Source organism: Mesoplodon densirostris, chromosome 18 (assembly GCF_025265405.1).
Source record: "Mesoplodon densirostris isolate mMesDen1 chromosome 18, mMesDen1 primary haplotype, whole genome shotgun sequence".
In the NCBI taxonomy this organism is placed as follows: Eukaryota; Metazoa; Chordata; class Mammalia; order Artiodactyla; family Ziphiidae; genus Mesoplodon; species Mesoplodon densirostris.
Genome location: NC_082678.1, coordinates 13,415,851 through 13,435,759, shown reverse-complemented (window position 1 = coordinate 13,435,759; position 19,909 = coordinate 13,415,851). Strand labels below are relative to the sequence as shown.

The following is a 19,909-nucleotide window of genomic DNA, read 5'->3' as shown; positions in this document are numbered from 1 at the left end:
TGAGCAGCTTTGGTCTCACAAGCAGAGTAAGGAGGGGAGCAGGCCTCACCCTCCAGGCCGCAGTGAGCAGGGGCACTGCCACTGAGGACTAAAGGGACAGACGGGCCAGGGGCAGGGTTGGGGGGTGGAGGCTGCAGGGTGCAGAGGGCTCCGTCCCCACCGGAGACGCCGGAGCCCCCTCCGCCCACGGCCTGGAGAGCTGGCAGAAGAGCCCAGTGAGCAGGGCCCCGTGAGGCGGTTCCTGGATGTTCATTCACATGGACACTTGGGGGAGAAACAAACCAGGCCTGTAAAGCCCGGCCACCAAGTGGGGCTTGTGGAAGCCCTGGACACAGGACTTTTATGTCTGTGTCCCTCTGTACCCACATTCAGGGGCCGGCAGGACTCAGCTGAGGGAGGAATTGGAGGCGGCCCTGGCTTACAGCAACCCCTTCTCTAAATAAGGTGACAAACAGTGGTTATCAATTTGAAAAACCAAGTCTGCTGCTGTCCTAAATAAACCGAGGAAGGTTCATCCGACAGCCTGCTCGCCAGGGATGGCTCTTCCTGCCACGTCCCTAAGAGGGTAAAGCGAGGCCACACGCACAGGCCTGGGGAGGGTGGGCGGTGCCTGGCCGCCTCAGACTTCCAGACCTCACCCTGCTCTCTGGAAGCCTCGTCCAGGGCATTTCCCAGGTGAGACGTGGTGTCTTCACCATCGCGAAGGGAAACCCCAAGACGACAAACCAGAGCCCCTTGGTGGTGGTCATCCACACCACCCAGGACGTCCCTGTTCTGTCATTTTATAAAGGAAGCAAGGTTGTGCCCGGCGTGGCAGAGGCAGGACCTGCTTCCACACTGTGGACTCTTAATGTAGGTGCCGAGCATGCAGGTCGCCCTGGGTACAGCCTCCCCCTGGGCCAGTGAACTGGCTCCTCACCAGCCTGCAGCACCTCCACACACCGTGAGGAGGAACTTTTTTCCTAGTTTAATGTATGTGTGGATACACGAAAGGGATTATATTCGGGGAAAATATAAACTACTGACGACATAAACGTGAAGGACCCCTCCTACTCCTGGGCCAAAGTTAGGGCTAGTGTTAGATGGACACTGATGGGTGGCCCGACACCACGCTGGTGCCTCCCCCAAACGGAGTGTCCCCCAAAGGGATTTCAGGCAGAGCTTCCCCACCAGAGATGACGGAAACCGCTCGCGAACATCACTCTCTTACCCTCTGCTCCCCGAGCCAGGCCACCACCCACACGGGCAGCAGGGCGTCCACCTGGCCCCCACGCAGTCCTGGACAGTTTAGGCAGTAAGTGCACTGGGCCGCTCCTACAGCCTGCAGTCCAACGAGGTTCTAAAACTTGGGCTCTGGTTTTGTAACATACAATTCTTTTCCCTTGATGGGTACAGAGTACAACAAAATTAGTCATTTTTATTTAAAAGAAACATTACAAATAAGTGTGCAAAATTAAATTTCATGATTAAATACACATAAAAGTAACATGCATACTTCACACTGAAATCCACAAAGTTAGTTGATTACATGACAGTAAAAGAACTGGCAAAACTGAGAATTTGCTGCTGCAGATTTTAATGTTTGCAACCTGAAATCAAAACATAAAATTAAGTTTTAGGGAATTTAAGAAAATTAAATATATACCTCAAGTACTACTAATAATATAGAGCCCATAACCTATTTTAGTTACCAAACGTTAAAAAAAGTATGTGCCTCTCATTCCCAGAATGTTAGTGTGCAGCTAGTCTTAGAAATGGGGAGAGAAGATGGTGAGAAAGGGAAGTGGAATCGGCCGCCGAGGCATCCTCTCCAGGCCCACAGAAACCAGGCACTGCTTTGTTGAGACGCCCGTTTCCCTGGGTATCCTCCCAATTAAGTGACGCTTTCTTCTATGACCAGGTTGTAAAGTCTATGCGTTACTCTGTTGCCTGCGTGTAACAGGGAAACTCCCTGTGACACCGAGGTCCACCGGGAGCCACAGGCACTGCTCACGGCGTGGGCGGCGCTGCCTCAACTCCAACGGCTCCAAGAAGACGGGGACGCACGACACGCAGCTCTCGAGGGAGACGCCAGACCTACGCCCTTTCTTCAGTTTAGACGGGAGAAGGGCTTCCTTCCTCCTTCCTAAGGCTGCCAGTATGATTGTTCCATTTAAATCTGGTGAGAACCAACACTTACACGTGTGTTCACCTCCCCGTTACAGACTCAGTAAAAATGAGGAAATCTGTTGCCATAAACGAATTTCACTTTGCCCCTCCTTTTTTCAGCGTGCCCCCAGTGTCCGGAGCCCCAGCTGCAGGTGGCGGATGCGGCAGAACCAATGAAGTGGGCGTCACGGCTGAACAAAAGGTGAAGCCAGCAGTTGGGCGTGAGTGTCCACGTGCCCTGAAGATTCTTCCTTTAACACTGGGCTCGGGAGGTCTGGCTTCGGAAAACAGACGACAACGTATGGCTTTGCAACAAGGTCCCAGGCCATCCCCCCAGCCCATCACCACCAGTCCCAGGAGCTCGAGGGGCCGCTGGGCCCCCAGGGCCCGTGGTGCTCGCACTCCTGGTGGAGGGTCACAGCTTGTCGTCGGTCATCTCCAGGAACTGCGCGTACACGTCCCGGACGCACTCCCCTTTGGGGTTGAACAGGAACTTGTAGTAGCTGCCGTCCGCACAGATCGCTGGGCAGAGGAGACCGTGTCACTCAGGGTGAAAAGCAAGCAGCCTGCACTGAGCTCACTGCACAGGCTGAGTGGAGGCTGAGCAGCCCCGAGGGATCTGTGGGTGGTGGGGGCACTCGACCGAGAACCCCACTGTTCTGGGGGGGTCTGCATCTACTTCAGCTAGTGTGGCAATGGGGGAACCCTCTTTGGTCGCCGGTTCCAAGACCAAATGATCTGCCCCACTGACTGCCCGGGAAACCCCGGAGGGCAGGTGGCTGCGCGGACCCTGAGAGGGATGCACAGGACCCCCAGGAGAGAGGAAGGGCCACCAGTGGAGCTGGTGGGGCGCTGACCAAACCTGGGGGCCACTCTCCTCTGGAAGGACCACTTACCAATGACAGCATTTGGCTCTGTTCCAAAGGCACAAATGCATGGAGAGCCTGAGGGAACCTGAAACTTGGAAAAACTCCACTTGGAACTGAAGTATTTTGGAAGGAAACTGGCTGATGCCAAACTGTGAGGACAGAAAGCAAAGAAAGGAAGTTACGGTCACATAACAAAGTTAGAGACACAGCTCTCTTTAATGTCGGCTTAGCCTTAATGACTTAAATTCTATTTTTGCTTTTAATCTTTATTTTTCACATGAAAAAACTAAGTCGTCACAAATGGGTTTATTATAAATCCAGAAACCATCAGCATCAGAAGGGGCACAGGGTTCTACTACCACCAAATTCATTTTCTCGACAGCCAACACAAGCATGACGGTTGGAGTTCAGGACCAAGTCCTACCTCACTGGAAGGTGCCTGGATCCTCGTCAGACCTTTTCTAAGGAGCTAGTGGAAGGGGAAGTTGTGATGCCACTGTCTTAGCATCAAGTAATCTGCCCTGGTTTTCAGAGAATCAAATGAACGACCAAAGCAAGGCATCCCGACTGTGACCCAGACTGAGTGGGGCAACACCCAGGCAACGTTCTGTCCTCCTAACTGGAAAACCTACCTCGATTGTTTATTCCTTTTTGGATCTTCAGCTGCAAAAATGTGCACCGTGCCGTGGTCACTGGACACACAGATGAGAGAAGCGTCCTGATTGAAGTTAATGCTGCAGAGAAACCAGACGAAGCTCGGGTCTCAGGTGGACGCAGGAGTGAGCCCTGACCTCAGCCCGCCGTGGTCAGGACAGTCATTTTAAGAACCACCCCTCCTGACCAGCTGACGGGGCTCAGCACAGAACCAGATGGTCAAAGCCAGGGCACAGCCCCTCCTCCTCAGGTGCCAGGGAGAGGGAAGGGGCTCCCTGCAGACCACCCTGCCACCCCAGGGGCCCTGAGGCCACCCAAACATGCCACTTGAAGGAGAAAAACTCCCCTCCAACGACCCAGGCCCTATAGAGGTGGGCATCACGCAGGCTGGCTGGAGGGGCCCGAGAGCAGACAGATGGGAGAGCGGGCTGTACCAGAGGCCCCAAGGACACTACATCCAGATACTAGCTATGTTTTTATCACTCAGGCCCCAGTGCAGCTCCACACCTGCAAAGGCCACAGACACAAAGAGCGAAGTCCCGCCCAAGCAGGGGTGCAGCCCTGTCAGAGCTCCAGACACTGTGGGACATGTAACAACCACCACAGAGAGAGCAGGTCAGCCTCGCAGGAGGCTGAAGTGACTACAGACGGGCTAACTAGGCCTCCAGTGTTTGCCTGAAGATGCTACTGAAAAATAAGTTGGAGGGACAGTGAAGAGATGAAATAAAACAAGCAAATTCTGACAAATGCAGGACAATGGGTTCATGGTAATCATAATATTCTCTCTACTTTTGTGTATATTCCCATAATAAACAAACAGTTAAATTAGTAATAATAAAACAAGCTACTAAAACAGCCCCTACCAGCAGAGCAGCCCCCGCCCGCCTCGTGGGGGTGGTCCTGACTCTCCTCCAGATCACACAGGGCCCCTTCTCTAGGGTAAAACAACGTGCTTTCTTACCAATAAATATTAGCTGCTTGAGATCCTCTTCGTAGTTCCTGGATTAAATGCCCTGATGAAGTATCAAATATTCGTATAAGGGTCCCCTTTGAAAAACAGTGAAGGGTTTCATTATCAAAGATTCACAACTTTTTAGTTTTCTTGAAATGAGTTATATTCACAAACCCATTAACCCATCCGACCCTTTCCCAAACTCACCCACATCATCTAAAACTCAACTTTCCCTCTGTTGTCACCGAGAACAGACTGGAGTCTCTATAGTCCGACAGCAGCGGGCAGGGGCCGAGAGAGGGTCAGGGAGACCTGGGGCCCAGGCCCATAGGCGTGGCCCTCTCGGAGCCCCGTGCACACGCTCCCCTGGCAGAGGCCCTGGGCTGTCTCACGCCCTGAGAGCCATCAGTTCACTCAATGTCCAGAGAAATGGCATCTTAATTATAATGCCCACAGCCAGTTAGAAAAACACTAATTCTACTGCCAAACAGATAGGGCACAACCAAATAAAATGACTTTTGGACCCTCTATGTCAACTATGACCCGCTTCCTGAGAGAAGGTGGCTAAGAGCCTCTCAGGGGTCGGGATCTTCAGGGGAGGGCTGGTTTCCCGGGAGCCCGCACCCTACGGCGGGAGAGGCCACTCTGGGGGCACCTCCGTGGGGCAGGGACACCCACTTACTTTCTCAGATGCGGTCGCAATTCTTGTTCCCTGCAGGTTGAGAGCAATGCAGCTCAAGACGCCCTCATGGGCAGGAATGTCCACTGGTGGCTTCTCAGTGCTGGCCAGGTCCACGAGCTGCACGTGGCCCGTGTGCGTGCCCGGGAAGGCCAGGAGTGAGTTGTTACTATTGGGGCACAGGACACAGAGGCCTAAACAGAGACAAGGAAACGTGTCAAGGACTCAGGACCATCTCAAAGCTTCTGCTCTTCCATGACCATACCTGCTCCCTACCCTCCAGGTCCCATGAAAAAGTAAGAATCATTCACAGCATCTTTTCCCTGTGAAGGGCAGCAGAGGGCCAAGCAGAGCTTCCTCCCACGAGACGGCTTCATAACTGGAAACATGTGCTGAACTTGCTACTGAATAAACTTTATCAAATGTCTGTCTTTTGGGGTGTCAGCCACGAGAATGCAAAACTGTAAAATCTAAAAGTGAATCCTTAAAAAATAAATAAATAAAATAAAATAAAAATGAATCCAGTAACAGTAACATAAAAAAACCAAAACTGGGCTTCCCTGGTGGCGCAGTTGTTGAGAGTCCGCCTGCCAATGCAGGGGACACGGGTTCGTGCCCCGGTCCGGGAAGATCCCACATGCTGTGGAGCGGTTGGGCCCGTGAGCCATGGCCGCTGAGCCTGCGCGTCCGGAGCCTGTGCTCCACAACACGAGAGGCCACTACAGTGAGAGGCCCGCGTACCGCAAAAAAAAGAAAAAAACAAACAAACAAACCCAAAACTGAAGAATAAATTTAATGATAGATGTAAAAGACACTATAACACACTGCAAAGAAAAACCAAAGACCTGGTGGGCGGAGAGCTGTCCTGTGACCACAGCTTGGAACCTACCTTCACCCACCTACAGAGTAAGTGCAATCATAGTTAAAATCTCTGCAGGCTCTTCTGAAGAAACAGACAACCTGTCACTAAGTTATAAGGAAAGTAAAAGGTCCTAGAATAGCCCCCCAATTTCTTATAAAATAGGAACAACACTAGAGGACTTATACTACCTAATTTCAAGAATTATCTTGAAGTTCCAGGGACTTCCCTGGTGGTGCAGTAGTTAAGAATCTGTCTGCCAATGCAGGGGACACGGGTTCGATCCCTGGTCCAGGAAGATCCCACATGCCACGGAGCAACTAAGCCTGTGCACCACAACTACTGAGACTGAGCTCTAGAGCCTGCAAGCCACAACTACTGAGCCCACATGCCACAACTACTGAAGCCCGCGCGCCTAGTGCCCGTGCTCCACGACAGAAGAAGCCACCGCAGTGAGAAGCCCGCACACTGCAACGAAGAGTAGCCCCCACTCGCCACAACTAAAGAAAGCCTGCGCACAGCAGTGAAGACCCAACACAGCCAAAAATAAATAAATACATACATACATTAAAAAAAGAATTATCTTGAAGTTCCAGAAATCAAGGTCATCTGATATTGGCATAAGGAAAGAAACTCAGACCACTGGAGCAGAATAAAGAGTTCAGAAGAATCTTACACTTATTTGATTTTTAAAAAAAAAAGTATCAAGGTAATTCAATGCAAAAAAGATAGTCTTTTAAACAAATGGTAAAGGGACTTCTCTAAGCAAAAAAGAAGAGGCCACAAGCAAAAACATGAAAACTGATAAAAAAGCTCATTGGTTAAAGTAAATATAGAGTAAAAGTAATAATATCAATCACACACAAAGCTAGTGGGAAGGTTAAAAGACAAAGGTAGTAAAATCATCTACATCCGCAATAAGTAAAGGATACACAAAGCAAAAAGATATAATGTCAAAAACAAATTGTGGGGAGAGGGGAGTAAAATGTCGGGTTGTTAAAATGCATTTGAAATTAAGAGACCAGGCCATTTAAAGTAATCACATGTATATATACAGACTGCTATATATAAACCTCATAGTAACCACAAACCAAAAATCTATAATAGATACACACACAAAAGAGAAAGGAATCCAAACATAACACTAAAGACAGTCATAAAATCACAAGGGAAGGGATTTTCCTGGTAGCACAGTGGTTTAAGAATCCGCCTGCCAATGCAGGGGACACAGGTTTGATCCCTGGTCTGGGAAGATCCCACATGCCGCAGAGCAAAACTAAGCCCATGCACCACAACTACTGAGCCCGCATGCCACAACTACTGAAGCCTGCGTGCCTAGAGCCTGTGCTCCGCAATGAGAAGCCCTCGCACCGCAATAAAGGGTAGCCCTGCTCGCCACAACTAGAGAAAGCCAATGCACAGCAGCGAAGACCCAGTGCAGCCAAAAAAAAAAAAAAAAAAAATCACAAGGGAAGAGAACAAAAGAAAAAGACCTACCAAAACAACCCAAAACAATTTGTGGCAATAAGTACGTACCTATCAATAATTACTTTAAATGTAAATAGACTAAATGCTCCAATCAAAACACAGAGAGTGGATATATACACAATGAAATACTACTCAGCCATAAAAAAGGAATGACATCTTGCTATCTGCAGCAACATGGATGACCTAGAGGGTATTTTGCTAAGTGAAATAAGTCAGACAGAGAAAGACAGATACTGTACATTACCACTTATATATGGAATCTAAAAAATAATTACAATATGACCCAGCAATTGTACTCCAAGAGAAATGAAAGAATACATCCACAAAAAGACCTGCATGTAAACATGTACAGCAGCTTCTATTTATAACAGCCAAAAATCTGGTATGGATCAACAGCTGTGGTATATCCATATGATGGTATACTACTCAGTAATAAAAAGGAGCAAAATAATAGCACACACACAAAAACATGGAGGAATCTAAAAAATATTAAGCTAAGAGGGCTTCCCTGGTGGCGCAGTGGTTGGGAGTCTGCCTGCTGATGCAGGGGACCCTGGTTCGTGCCCCGGTCCGGGAGGATCCCACGTGCCGTGGAGCGGCTGGGCCCGTGAGCCATGGCCGCTGGGCCTGCACATCTGGAGCCTGTGCTCCGCAACGGGAGGGGCCACAGCAGTGAGAGGCCCGCGTACCGCAAAAAAAAAAAAAAAAAAAAAATTAAGCTAAGAGAAAGATACCAAACACATCTGAAAAGGCAAAACCTGAAGGTCAGGTGGGGAAGGGCACAGCCTGGGGAAACTCCTGGGTGACGGGACTGTTCTGCCCTGACTGTGGTGGCAGCTACACAACTGTTTACAATGACTAAAGTTTATCAAATGATACACTTAAAATGAGTTTTATGTAAATTATACCTCAATAAAGCAAGAAGAAAAAAACCAAAAATTTTAAAAGCAAAGTTAAGATGATAAAATGAATAACAAAGTCAGCCACACGTAATCCACCAGCCAGAAGAAAAAGGGAAGGAAATGTCTCAGAACTTAATAAAAACATGGATTCCAGGGCTCACCATGGAGCTCCTGAATGGCTGACAGTGAAAAATCCCAAGAGGGACTCCGATGATTCTGGTGAGAGGCAGGGTCTTAGAACCACAGAAAGGAAGCTGGGCTGTGACGGTGGGAAGGTTCAGGGGAGAAGGTAGGGACCGAGATGGGGAGCTTGCATCTCCCAGACCCTTCCCCAGAGCCCCAGATGCCCCAGGACCCACCACTAGGGCGACACCACTCCAAGACCACCTGGAGGAGAGGCGCCCAGCATGGGTCTGCGTCCCGCCTGGATCGGACCCAGGAAGCCAGTTTCTACCATCCATCCTCCTCTGGATTCTTACCTTTCGGGTTATAGCAGGTTTCAAAGACGTGCAACTGATGAGGATTGTGTGTGAATGTAAACACCTTGATCATAGAGTCCAAAACAACCACAATTCTGGAAAGAGAAAAACACCATCAGAATTTCTCTCCCCCAAAGTGAAACTCAAACATTTTATGACTTTTGTTCTTATCATCTGGAAACAGAAACACCGCAAAGAGCAAATACAAGAGGGTCATTCCGGGGATTTCCCTGGTGGTCCAGTGGCTAAGGCTCCACGCTCCCAATGCAGGGGGCCTGGGTTCAATCCCTGGTCAGGGAACTAGATCCCACATGATGCAACTAGGAGTTCGCATGCTGCAACTAAAGATCCCGCATGCCGCAACTAAGACCCAGCACGGCCAAATTAATTAATTAATTAATTAATTAATTTAAAAAGAGGGTCATTCCTGAACCCAGGCACTGGGCAGCAAGGTCTGCGGAGCAGGTTGGCAGGGAGCCTCTGGGCGCGAGGCTGGCACTAGGAATGAGCGCCTCTCACCGGCTGGAGGAAAGTATAGCCCGAGGGCTGGGAGGGCATTTTCATCAAATACTCTTGTCTAGAGTAAGAACCAAGCAGGACACAAAGGCAAAAATTCTATCTTAACACACTTTTAGACACGTCTTGACAATCCAGAAATGTAAGAAAGTGGAATATCCTTGATTTGGCTCCAGGATTTGCATTATTACGAGCCCCTAAATGCTGACATTCCTGGAAGAAACAAGTCTACCTACGAGTGCAGGGATGACAGACCCCTATTCACACTTGTCTGGTTCAGCATCTGTCCTCCCACAGCCAAGTATAGCATGTAAATCACACCACAGCCGAGCACAACATGCAAATCACACCACAGCCGAGCACAACATGTAAATCATACCACAGCCGAGCACAACATGTAAATCACACCACAGCCGAGCACAACATGTAAATCACACCAAAACCCAAAGTGATGAAGCTCTGCTCGACCTCCGTCAACATACTAGGAAAAACTCCTGTGCTCTCCTAAACCCCAGAAAGGCAACAGCTGAGAGAGACCTGCTACTTTCAACAGGTGAGACTCAATGACAGCTTCTCTGTGAGGAGTTCCTGAATTTTCTTTTACTTTCAGATTGAAACATGTATGAGGCAGCATTTGGACAAGTGTGGGCTAAGAGGGAGGCAATTCAAGGTTCAAAACTCGAGTCCTCAGTCTGTACCTGTCGGGTGGAACGGCTCCCCTGAAGGACTGAGAGCTGGAGGGGCAGGGCTGGCCGGGGGCCGGGTCCGCGGAGGTGCACTTCAGCCACGCCCACCGACCACTCACCTGTAAGTGATCCTGGGAGGCAAATAAAATTCACTGCCTTCCTTATGTCCTTGGGTTATAAACTACAGTCTCACGTTTTTATACATCGTTTTCCTGAACACTTCACTTCTCTTCCTTCAATATAAAATGATTTCAGCCATCTTCAGAGAAAGTGACTGTTCTACCTCTAAAAATGAGACACCAAACCTACCTATCTCGCCGTAATTTGGCAGCCTTGACTTCGGTAGAAAACTCTATTTCAATCACAGTCTTCTTCTTCAGGTCATCCCAGATCATCACTGAAACAGGAAAGAATGTATGAACATGGTAATGAACAGGCCAGGGGCGGGCTTGCTAAGGCCACTCCTGAAGGAGTCCTCACATCACAAACACCTGACTGGGAGCGCGTTGGGTGGGGGTGGGGTGCGGGGACACGAGGCTCTCCCACTGGCAGGACGGTCCCGCTCCCAGGTCTCAGACCGCCCCCCACCGCCCTCCCGCCCTCCTATTCAGCAACCACACACCTGCTCACACCTCAGGCAGCCAGTCTCTGCCTCTCTATACACACAGGCATGCACACAGGCACTCAAGCGCACTTGAGCCTCCTCCCTGCCAACCCTTGCCTAGTTTTTAGGCAAACTTCTCTCCACCTCTCTTTCCTTGGTTCTACTAGACTGAGCCAAAAAGCAAGCCCAACCACAGGTACCAAGTGCTAGAGATAAACCTGGATTAAGAAAAGAAAGGGTCCGGCTGCGCTGGGAGGTCACGCAGGCTGGAGGCCTCGGTCGGAGGGAAGGGAGAGGCTGCATCCAGGGGACAACATGCCAACGGCCAAGCAACCAGCCGACACTGGCTACGAGACCTCCTCCACCTCCACGGTGCCCCTCACTGCTGACGGCAGCTACCTCTGCAGTGCCCCAGCCTACCACTATTGCGAGCGGCGCAGCTCCCAGCGCCAGGCTGCAGAAGAACAGAAGACCTCGCGAGTCCCGTAGAGCTGGGGGGCTTTTTTCCTCGAGCAGACAGACCTGAGGCATGCTGTGGAACGACCTCACCTGCAATCATTTCTGAATCAAGAGGATCAGGGCCTTAATGGTTTTCGAACTCTGCTGGGAAAAAGTGCCCACGTTTTCTCTGGTACAGTCAGTTTGGAGAGGCTACTGAATTGTAACAGGAATGGGAGGGTGAGGCACACCTACAGACATTAAATCGTTTACCACGTCAAAAGAAAAAGAAAAGAAAGGGTTCTTTCATGGGGAAATGAGACACATAAAAACCAGGGCCAGTGTTCTTCAGCCCTGACTGTTCTCGCTCTGCTTCAAGCTCTGGAATATCTTCTGCTCACACTACAATCTTCCGTCAGGATGGATTAGCAGTTTATGTCCCAAGGGCTGAGACAATTTACAGACAACCCTGGAGGATGAAGAGTGTGTGTCCAGACCTCTTTTCCACTTGAAAAGCTGGGTACAAAGCGTGTGGGGTGAGGGAAATAAGCTCCCTAAACAGTCAGGTTACGGCTGACTGAGAATGGAAGGGAAGAATGTTTCCCCTAAAGGTCCCAACACCATGACCAACAACAGCCCGGTGGAATTCAGGGGTAAGTTTTGCCAGAATGGGTAAGAATCCTAAGTTTCAAATCAAGAGACCACTGAATACCAGCCTACCAGAACTGCCAAAACTATTATCAAGTAACCTAAGACGTATTTACTATCGAAGAGGTTAGCTATCATTTATAACCACTCAAAACTGAAGCGGAGAACAGTGCTCTTCTTGCTCCTTCAAACACCATCTTTGATAAACTTTTCCCATCGGCTCTTCCTTAAAGGGCACCAACGTGTCAGTGAGTAGACAGTTACCTTACTGAAAATAGTATCTTCCCCAAACCAGATGTTCACGACCCTCTGGGCAAAGGACACTCTACTCTTGAACACGAAAGCAATTCAGTGAACTTCCTCTGGCCCTGCAACCTAACACCAGAAAGCCTACAACTCAACACAAACGCAAACTGGCCCAAACCGGCCCAAACCAGACAGAAGCCCACAGATACGGATGTCAAGGGTGTCACAAATACGGGTGAACTCCATTTTCAGAAATGTCTGGAAACAGTGTGATGAAGCCCCAGAGGAAGCAGCACGAATTCTCATTCACAGAACAAAAGTGACCAGACACGATGCCTTGGGTAGTGAGAAAAATCCATGGCCTCTGAGGGCTGCGAGCTGCCCTACTGCAGGAAACCCAGAATTTTAAATGTACTGGGCGGGATCCTGTATGTCTGTCTCTTGATACAGTTCCTAATAGCAAAAAATATATTTCAAAATTCTGGACTTCCTCCTAAATGGAAAGGGCCTCTCTGCTCCCTGAACAGCACCCTGTCAGGACCCAGTGGGTCACCGTGACAAACCAGTCTCCTCCAGTCCTGTTTTATTCTGTTTTCACAAACCAAAGACACTAGATTCTTTACACTGTAACACCATGCATCTTAATTGATAATCGTTAAAATATTAAGCAGTAATTTTGACATTGAAAAAATGTATTTTTAATCTTACAAAAGTTTAAACAGACCAAGTTCTTTTTTAAAAGTTGCCCTTAGCACACTACAAAAAGCTTAAATTTTACTCAAAATGTTGTTAGAAAACTGCTTTCTTCTAAAAAATATTTTTCTTCTGCAAAATTTCTGAGACTCTCACTTCTCGGAATTTTTTTTACTGAGAGTAAGATGTTACAGGTGAAAGAGACCCCAGAGATTATCCGGTCCACTGCTCCCTTGGGGGCGGGGAGCAGTGACACCTCCCAACAGTGCCACAGGTGGGGCTAAGCTACTGACTCCTCACCAATGATCAATGATCAATGAAATTCTTCATATGACAAAGACTGATCCAGCAGCAGAATCTCTGCCCATCCCCAAGGAGCCCAAGTAATCCTTCTTTTTTTTTTTTATTTTTATTTTTTTTGCAGTAGGCGGGCCTCTCACTGTTGTGGCCTCTCCCGTTGTGGAGCACAGGCTCCGGATGTGCAGGCCCAGCGGCCATGGCTCACGGGCCCAGCCGCTCCGCGGCACGTGGGATCTTCCCGGACCGGGGCATGAACCCGTGTCCCCTGCATCGGCAGGCGGACTCTCAACCACTGCGCCACCAGGGAAGCCCTTCTTCTTTTTAAAATATTTATTTATTTATTTATTTATTTATTTATTTATTTTTGGCTGTGTTGGGTCTTCATTGCTGCGTGCGGGCTTTCTCTAGTTGTGGCGAGTGGGGGCTACTCTTCGTTGTGGTATGTGGACTTCTCATTGCGGTGGCTTCTCTTGTTGTGGAGCATGGGCTCTAGGCACGCAGGCTTCAGTAGCTGTGGCTCGCAGGCTCTAGAGCACAGGCTCAGTAGTTGCGGTGCCTGGGCTTAGCTGCTCCGCGGCATGTGGGATCTTCCCAGACCAAGGCTCGAACCCATGTCCCCTGTATTGGCAGGCGGATTCTTAACCACTGCACCACCAGGGAAGTCCCTCTCCTTTACTTTCAAAGAGCCACACTCTTTACAATGCCATCTCTTTGAACAAAGACACACACACACACACACACCAGGAACAACACTCCTCAACCCAGAGCCCAGCTGTTCTCTGTTCTATATGTTTCTGTGAGTCAGTGGCTCTCTGCAGGAGAAGCAGCCTCCCCACACCTGGCTTTAAAAGGAGCTCACAGCACAGGACGCCAACCACAGAAGAACATCCAGAACAAAATGGTGCGAAGGCCCCCATCCAGACAACACAACTGAAAAGTACGTGCTCAATGTCCATGGGGACAAGTGACCCTGGTCACACGTGTCTTCTCCCAGGAGCAGCAGAGAAAAGACACTCTCTCTCTGGATGCTTCTTTCCCAGGGACTAGTCCTTCATGTGTCACAGGGCCACCATGGAAGATCCAATGTAGCCAGAGACACAAAGATACTCTAAGAAGTTCAAGAGAGGACTACACATGAGGTGCATAATTAAATGCAGGATTACTTTACCTTTGTTCGGAGGGTATTTCGGCTTTTTTCCACCACCAACTAAAGCTAAATAGTTGCAGCGAAATAACATTTCAATATGGCCAACTCCTCCTTCTAGAAATTCTGAAATGATAAAAATAAGTCAGTATGTATATTTTACAATTAAAAAAAGAAAAAAAGTAAAAACGTAACAGTCAGAATTTGATTTTTAATCAGTAATTTGTATCTGCCATTAGAAATGAGAATAGTGACTGGCTAGGAAAATAATTAGCTTCAGACCTCTCAGCATCCTGTCATCATGAACTGTATTCTCATGTGCAAACACTAGGAGCCTAAGAAGCCATGTAGCAAAATGTATGAAATATCTGAGTTCGTATTTTAAGGTGCAGCAAAATTTGTAAGCTCTGAGGAAGTATGCTGTGATGCAAAAGCTGGAATTCCTTTTCACCACTTTAAACACCTCTTCGACTGGAAGTCCGAAATGCTCAAAAATGTTCACAAATTATGTGAAGACAAACATGTCAGCAGATTTTCAGCTGTGATCCACGACAGAAGGAAGCCCAACAGGCTCTCTCAGGGGAGCAACAGGAGCCCCCAGGAGGAGTGGGGGGCTCAGGAAAGCACACTGTGCTCTGAATGGTTCCCGTCGCAGCAGGGCCGCCCCACCCCATCTCCCCAGCTTCCACTCTGGTCTGTTGTGACCACGAGCTCCTGGGACAGTGAGGGGCAAGCCAGGAAACAAAACCTCTGAAAATCAGAAGTTAACCTAAAAATTGACTCCTACCTGTCCAGTCAGAGCCGCCCAAGAGGGACTCAAAGTCCATCAGCTTGCTCAAGGAGAAGTTTCAAATTCAAGGCCTAGCAGAAACCCTAGAAAGGACTCTGTGCTTAACATTATCCACAAGGAACACAGTACTCCTTATAAACAATTTAATGGTCCTGTGACACACAAGCCACCTCAAGTAATTCTCGCTGTAACAGGATGTGGCCACAGCCCAAACTCAAAGGACTACAATGCTTCAGTCCTTAAACCGTTCTCGGCTCAGTGTGCGGCCTCAGACCCATGACCGCGCAGAAATCCTTCACCCCACAGTGCGGGACACGCCTTCATCACCACAGGCACCACCTGGTTCCCTGGATGCACTCACTGGGCACAGGGAGACTAGCTGCTGGTTAACCTTCAGCCTTGGCCTTTACACTCTTGAAGAGATTAATGGACTCCAACAGACCAAAGCTGAGCAAAACTTGTAATAACCGGCTATTAAACAAATGCTGAGCACCAGTGGGGGAGAAGACGGTCTCTTCAGCAAACGCTTGTTGGGAAAACTGACAAAGAAGAATGAAGTTGACCCTTAACTTGTATCATGTACAAAAGCTAACTCAGGGGACTTCCCTGGTGGTGCTGTGGTTAAGAATCCACCTGCCAATGGAGAGGACGGATCCCTGGTCCGTCAGTGGGTTTGATCCCTGGTCCAGGAAGATCCCACATGCTGTGGAGCAGCTAAGCCCGTGTGCCACAACTACTGAACCTGCGCTCTAGAGCGCGCAAGCCACAACTACTGAAGCCCACGTGCCTAGAGCCTGTGCTCCGCAACAAGAGAAGCCACCTCAATAAGAAGCCCACGCACTGCAACGAAGAGTAGCCCCCGCTCGCCGCGCACCTAGAGAAAGCCCACACACAGCAATGAAGACCCAACACAGCCAAAAATTAATTAATTAATTAATTTACTTAATTTTTTAAAAAAAAGCTAACTCAAAATGGGTTAAAGACCTAAATGTAAGATGATCCAAAACTACAAGACTCCTGGAAGAAAACAAAGGCAAAAAGCTTCATGGCACTGGACTTGGCAATGACTTCTTGGACATGACATCAAAAGCACAGACAACAGGGGCTTCCCTGGTGGCGCAGTGGTTGAGAGTCCGCCTGCCGATACAGGGGACACGGGTTCGTGTCCTGGTCTGGGAGGATCCCACATCCCGTGGAGCGGCTGGGCCCATGAGCCATGGCCGCTGAGCCTGCGCGTCCGGAGCCTGTGCTCCGCAACGGGAGAGGCCACAATAGTGAGAGGCCCGCATACCCCCCCCCCAAAAAAAGCACAGACAACAAAAGCAAAAACAGACTGGGACTTCCCTGGTGGTCCATTGGTTAACATTCCACGCTCCCAGGGCAGGGGGCCCGGGTTCAATCCCTGGTCAGGGAACTAGATCCTGCATGCTGCAACCAAGAGCCTGCATGCTGCAACTAAATAAAAGATTCTGCATGCCGCAACTAAGACCCAGTGCAGGCAAATAAATAAATAAATAAAATTTTTAAAGCAAAAACAGACCAATGGGACTACATGAAACTTTAAAACCTTTTGTGCATTAAAGAACTTAAAGTGAAAAGCAAAATGGGAGAAACGTCTGCAAATCACATCCCTGCTAACAGGTTAATATCAAAAATATATAAAGAGCTCCTACAACCCTAAAACAATAATAAAACAAAACAAAAAAAAGTCAAATAATTGGATTATAAAAAATGGGCAAAGGACTTGAATAGACATTTCTCCAAAGATGATATATGTGTTCAACACTCATGAAAAGATGCACATCACTAAATACAGAAATGCAAGTCAAAACCACAATGAGAACACGGTATATCTTTCCATCTGTTTGTGTCATCTTCAACTTCTTTCATCAGCATCTTAGTTTTAGGAGTACAAGTCTTTTGCCTTCTTAGGTAGGTTTATTACTAGGTATTTTATTATTTTTGATGCAATGGTAAATGGAACTGTTTCCTTAATTTCTCTTTCTGATATTCTGTTGTCAGTGTGTTGTAGATGACACAAACATATGGAAAGATATACAGTGTTCTTGGACTGAAAGAATTAATATTGCTAAAATGACCATACTACCCAAGGCAATCTACAGATTCAATGCAATCCCTATAAAATTACCAATGGCATTTTTCACAGAATTAGAACAAAAAAGTTTTTAAATTTGTATGGAAACACAAAAGATCCCAAATAGCCAAAACAATCCTGAGAAAGAAGAACAGAGCTGGAAGAATCACACTTCCTGACTTCGGACTATACTACAAAGCTACAGTAATCAAAACAGTGTGGTATTGGCCCAAAACCAGACACATAGATCAATGGACCAAAACAGAGAGCCCAGAAATAAACCCACAAACTATGATCAATTAATCTATGACAAAGGAGGCAAGAATATACAAAGGAAAAAAGACAGTCTCTTCAATAAACGGTGCTGGGAAAACTGGACCGCTACACATAAAAGAATGAAATTAGAACATTCTCTAACACTATATACAAAAATAAACTCAAAATTGATTAAAAACCTAAATGTAGGACTTCCCTGGTGGTCCAATGGTTCAGACTCCACACTTCCACTGCAGGGCACATGGGTTCGATCCCTGGTCAGGGAACTAAGATCCCCCATGACACATGGCGCTGCCAAAAAAACCCAAAACAACAACAACAACAAACCAAAGCAAAAGAAAAAAACACACCTAAATGTTAGACCAGATACTATAAAACTCCTAGAGGAAAACATAGGCAGAACACTTTTTGACATAAATCACCGCAATATTTTTTTGGATCCATCTTCTCGAGTAATAGAAATAAAAACAAAAATAAACAAATGGGACCTAATTAAACTTAAAAGCTTTTGCACAGCAAAGGAAACCATAAACAAAACAAAAAGACAACCTATGGACTGGGAGAAAGTATTTGCAAACGATGCTACTGAGAAGGGCTTAATTTCCAAAATATACAAACAGCTCATACAACTCAATAACAAAAAACCACAAACAACCCAATCAAAAGATGGTCAGAAGACCTAAACAGACATTTCTCCAAAGAAGACATACAGATGGCTAACAAGCACATGAAAAGATGCTCAATATCGCTAATTATTAGAGAAATGCAGATCAAAACTACAATGAGGTATCACCTAACACCAGTGAGAATGGCCATCATCAAAAAGTCTACAAATAATAAATGCCGGAGAGGATGTGGAGAAAAGGGAACCCTCCCACACTGTGGGTGGGAAAGCAAATTGGTGCAGCCACTATGGAGAACAATATGGAGGTTCCTTTAAAAACTAAAAATAGAGTTCACCATATTATCCTGCAATCCCACTCTTGGGCATATATCCAGAAAAAACTCTAATTCAAAAAGATACAATGCACCCCAATGTTTGCAGCAGCACTATTTACAATAACCAAGATGTGGAAGCAACCTAAATGTCCATCGACAGATGAAAGGATAAAGAAGATGTGATATATATATACATAATGGAATATTATTCAGACTTAAAAAAGAATGAAATAATGCCATTTGCAGCAACATGGATGGACTCAGAGATTATCATACTAAGTGAAGTCAGAAAGATAAAGACAAATATATTATGGTATCACTTATATGTGGAATCTAAAAAAATGATACAAATGGGACTTCCCTGGTGGTCCAGTGGTTAAGAATCTGTCTTGCGATGCAGGGAACACCGGTTCGATCCCTGGTTGGGGAACTAAGATCCCACATGCTGCGGGGCTACTAAGCCCGCGTGCCGCAATGAAAGATCCCACGTGCTGCAACTAAGACCCAACGCAGCCAAAATATATAAATATTGTAAAAATAAAATAAAATAATTAAAAACTGATACAAATGAACTTACTTACAAAACAGAAATAGACTCACAGACATACAGAAAACAAACTTACAGTTACCAAAGGGGATCGGGGGGAGGGGGGGATAAATTAGGAGTTTGGGATTAATATATACACCCTAATATATATATAATAAGTAGGACTTCCCTGGTGACGCAGTGGTTGGGAATCCACCTGCCAATGCAGGGGACACAGGTTCGAGCTCTGGCCTGGGAAGATCCCACATGCTGTGGAGCAACTAGGCCCATGCACCACAACTACTGAGCCCACACTCTAGAGCCTGCAAGCCACAACTATTGAGCCTGTGTGCCACAACTACTGAAGCCCGCGTGCCTAGAGCCCGTGCTCTGCAACAAGAGAAGCCACCGCAATGAGAAGCCCATGCACTACAATGAAGAGTACCCCTGTTCGCCGCAACTAGAGAAAGCCTGCATGAAGCAATGAAGACCCGACACAGCCAAAAATATATAAATAAATTAATTTTTAAAAATAAAATAAAATAGGTAAACAAGGATCTGCCGCATAGCACAAGGAACTATACTCAGTTATCTTGTAATAACCTATCATGGAAAAGAATCTGAAAAAGAAGATATATGTATGGATAATTGAATCACTTTGCCATACACCAGAAACCAACATAACACTGTAAATCAATTATACTTCAATTAAAGCAACAACACAATGAGATATCCTGCCACAATCATTAAGATGGCCACTATCAAAAAAACAAAAAAAACCAAAACACAGAAAATAACAAGTGTTGGCAAGGATGTAGAGAAATAGGAATCCCTGTGTACTGCTGGTGCAGCTGCTACTGGAGACTGTATGGTGGTTCCTCAAAAAATTAAAAACAGACTACCACATGATCCAGCAATCCCACTTGTTAGTATACATTCAAAAGAACTGAAATCAAGGCTGTGAAGAGATATTTTCAC

General features: G+C 47.2%; 2 protein-coding genes across 4 annotated transcripts in view; one reads left to right on the top strand and one right to left on the bottom strand.

The window, feature by feature from the left end:
• Positions 1-1,559: 1,559 nt before the first annotated feature.
• WDR45B (WD repeat domain 45B) overlaps positions 1,560-19,909 on the bottom strand; it is a 36,042-nt gene continuing 17,692 nt past the window's right edge. Inside the window, exons 3-10 of one of the 3 annotated variants that reach the window (XM_060080530.1) lie at positions 14,330-14,431; positions 10,542-10,629; positions 9,031-9,125; positions 5,306-5,496; positions 4,633-4,718; positions 3,650-3,751; positions 3,045-3,166; positions 1,560-1,589 (exon numbers count right to left, since the gene is read on the bottom strand). In XM_060080530.1, coding sequence (XP_059936513.1) covers positions 1,576-1,589; positions 3,045-3,166; positions 3,650-3,751; positions 4,633-4,718; positions 5,306-5,496; positions 9,031-9,125; positions 10,542-10,629; positions 14,330-14,431 — 800 coding nt within the window. In that variant the 3' untranslated portion in view covers positions 1,560-1,575. Of the gene's footprint in view, positions 2,671-3,044; positions 3,167-3,649; positions 3,752-4,632; positions 4,719-5,305; positions 5,497-9,030; positions 9,126-10,541; positions 10,630-14,329; positions 14,432-19,909 lie in introns of all 3 variants that reach the window. The other 2 variants (XM_060080529.1, XM_060080531.1) reach the window with 2 other exon arrangements.
• On the top strand, positions 11,152-11,351 carry LOC132477947 (cytochrome c oxidase assembly protein COX14-like). The gene has a single exon (XM_060080533.1). It carries the CDS (start codon positions 11,152-11,154, stop codon positions 11,323-11,325), a length of 174 nt encoding a protein of 57 aa, XP_059936516.1. The 3' UTR covers positions 11,326-11,351.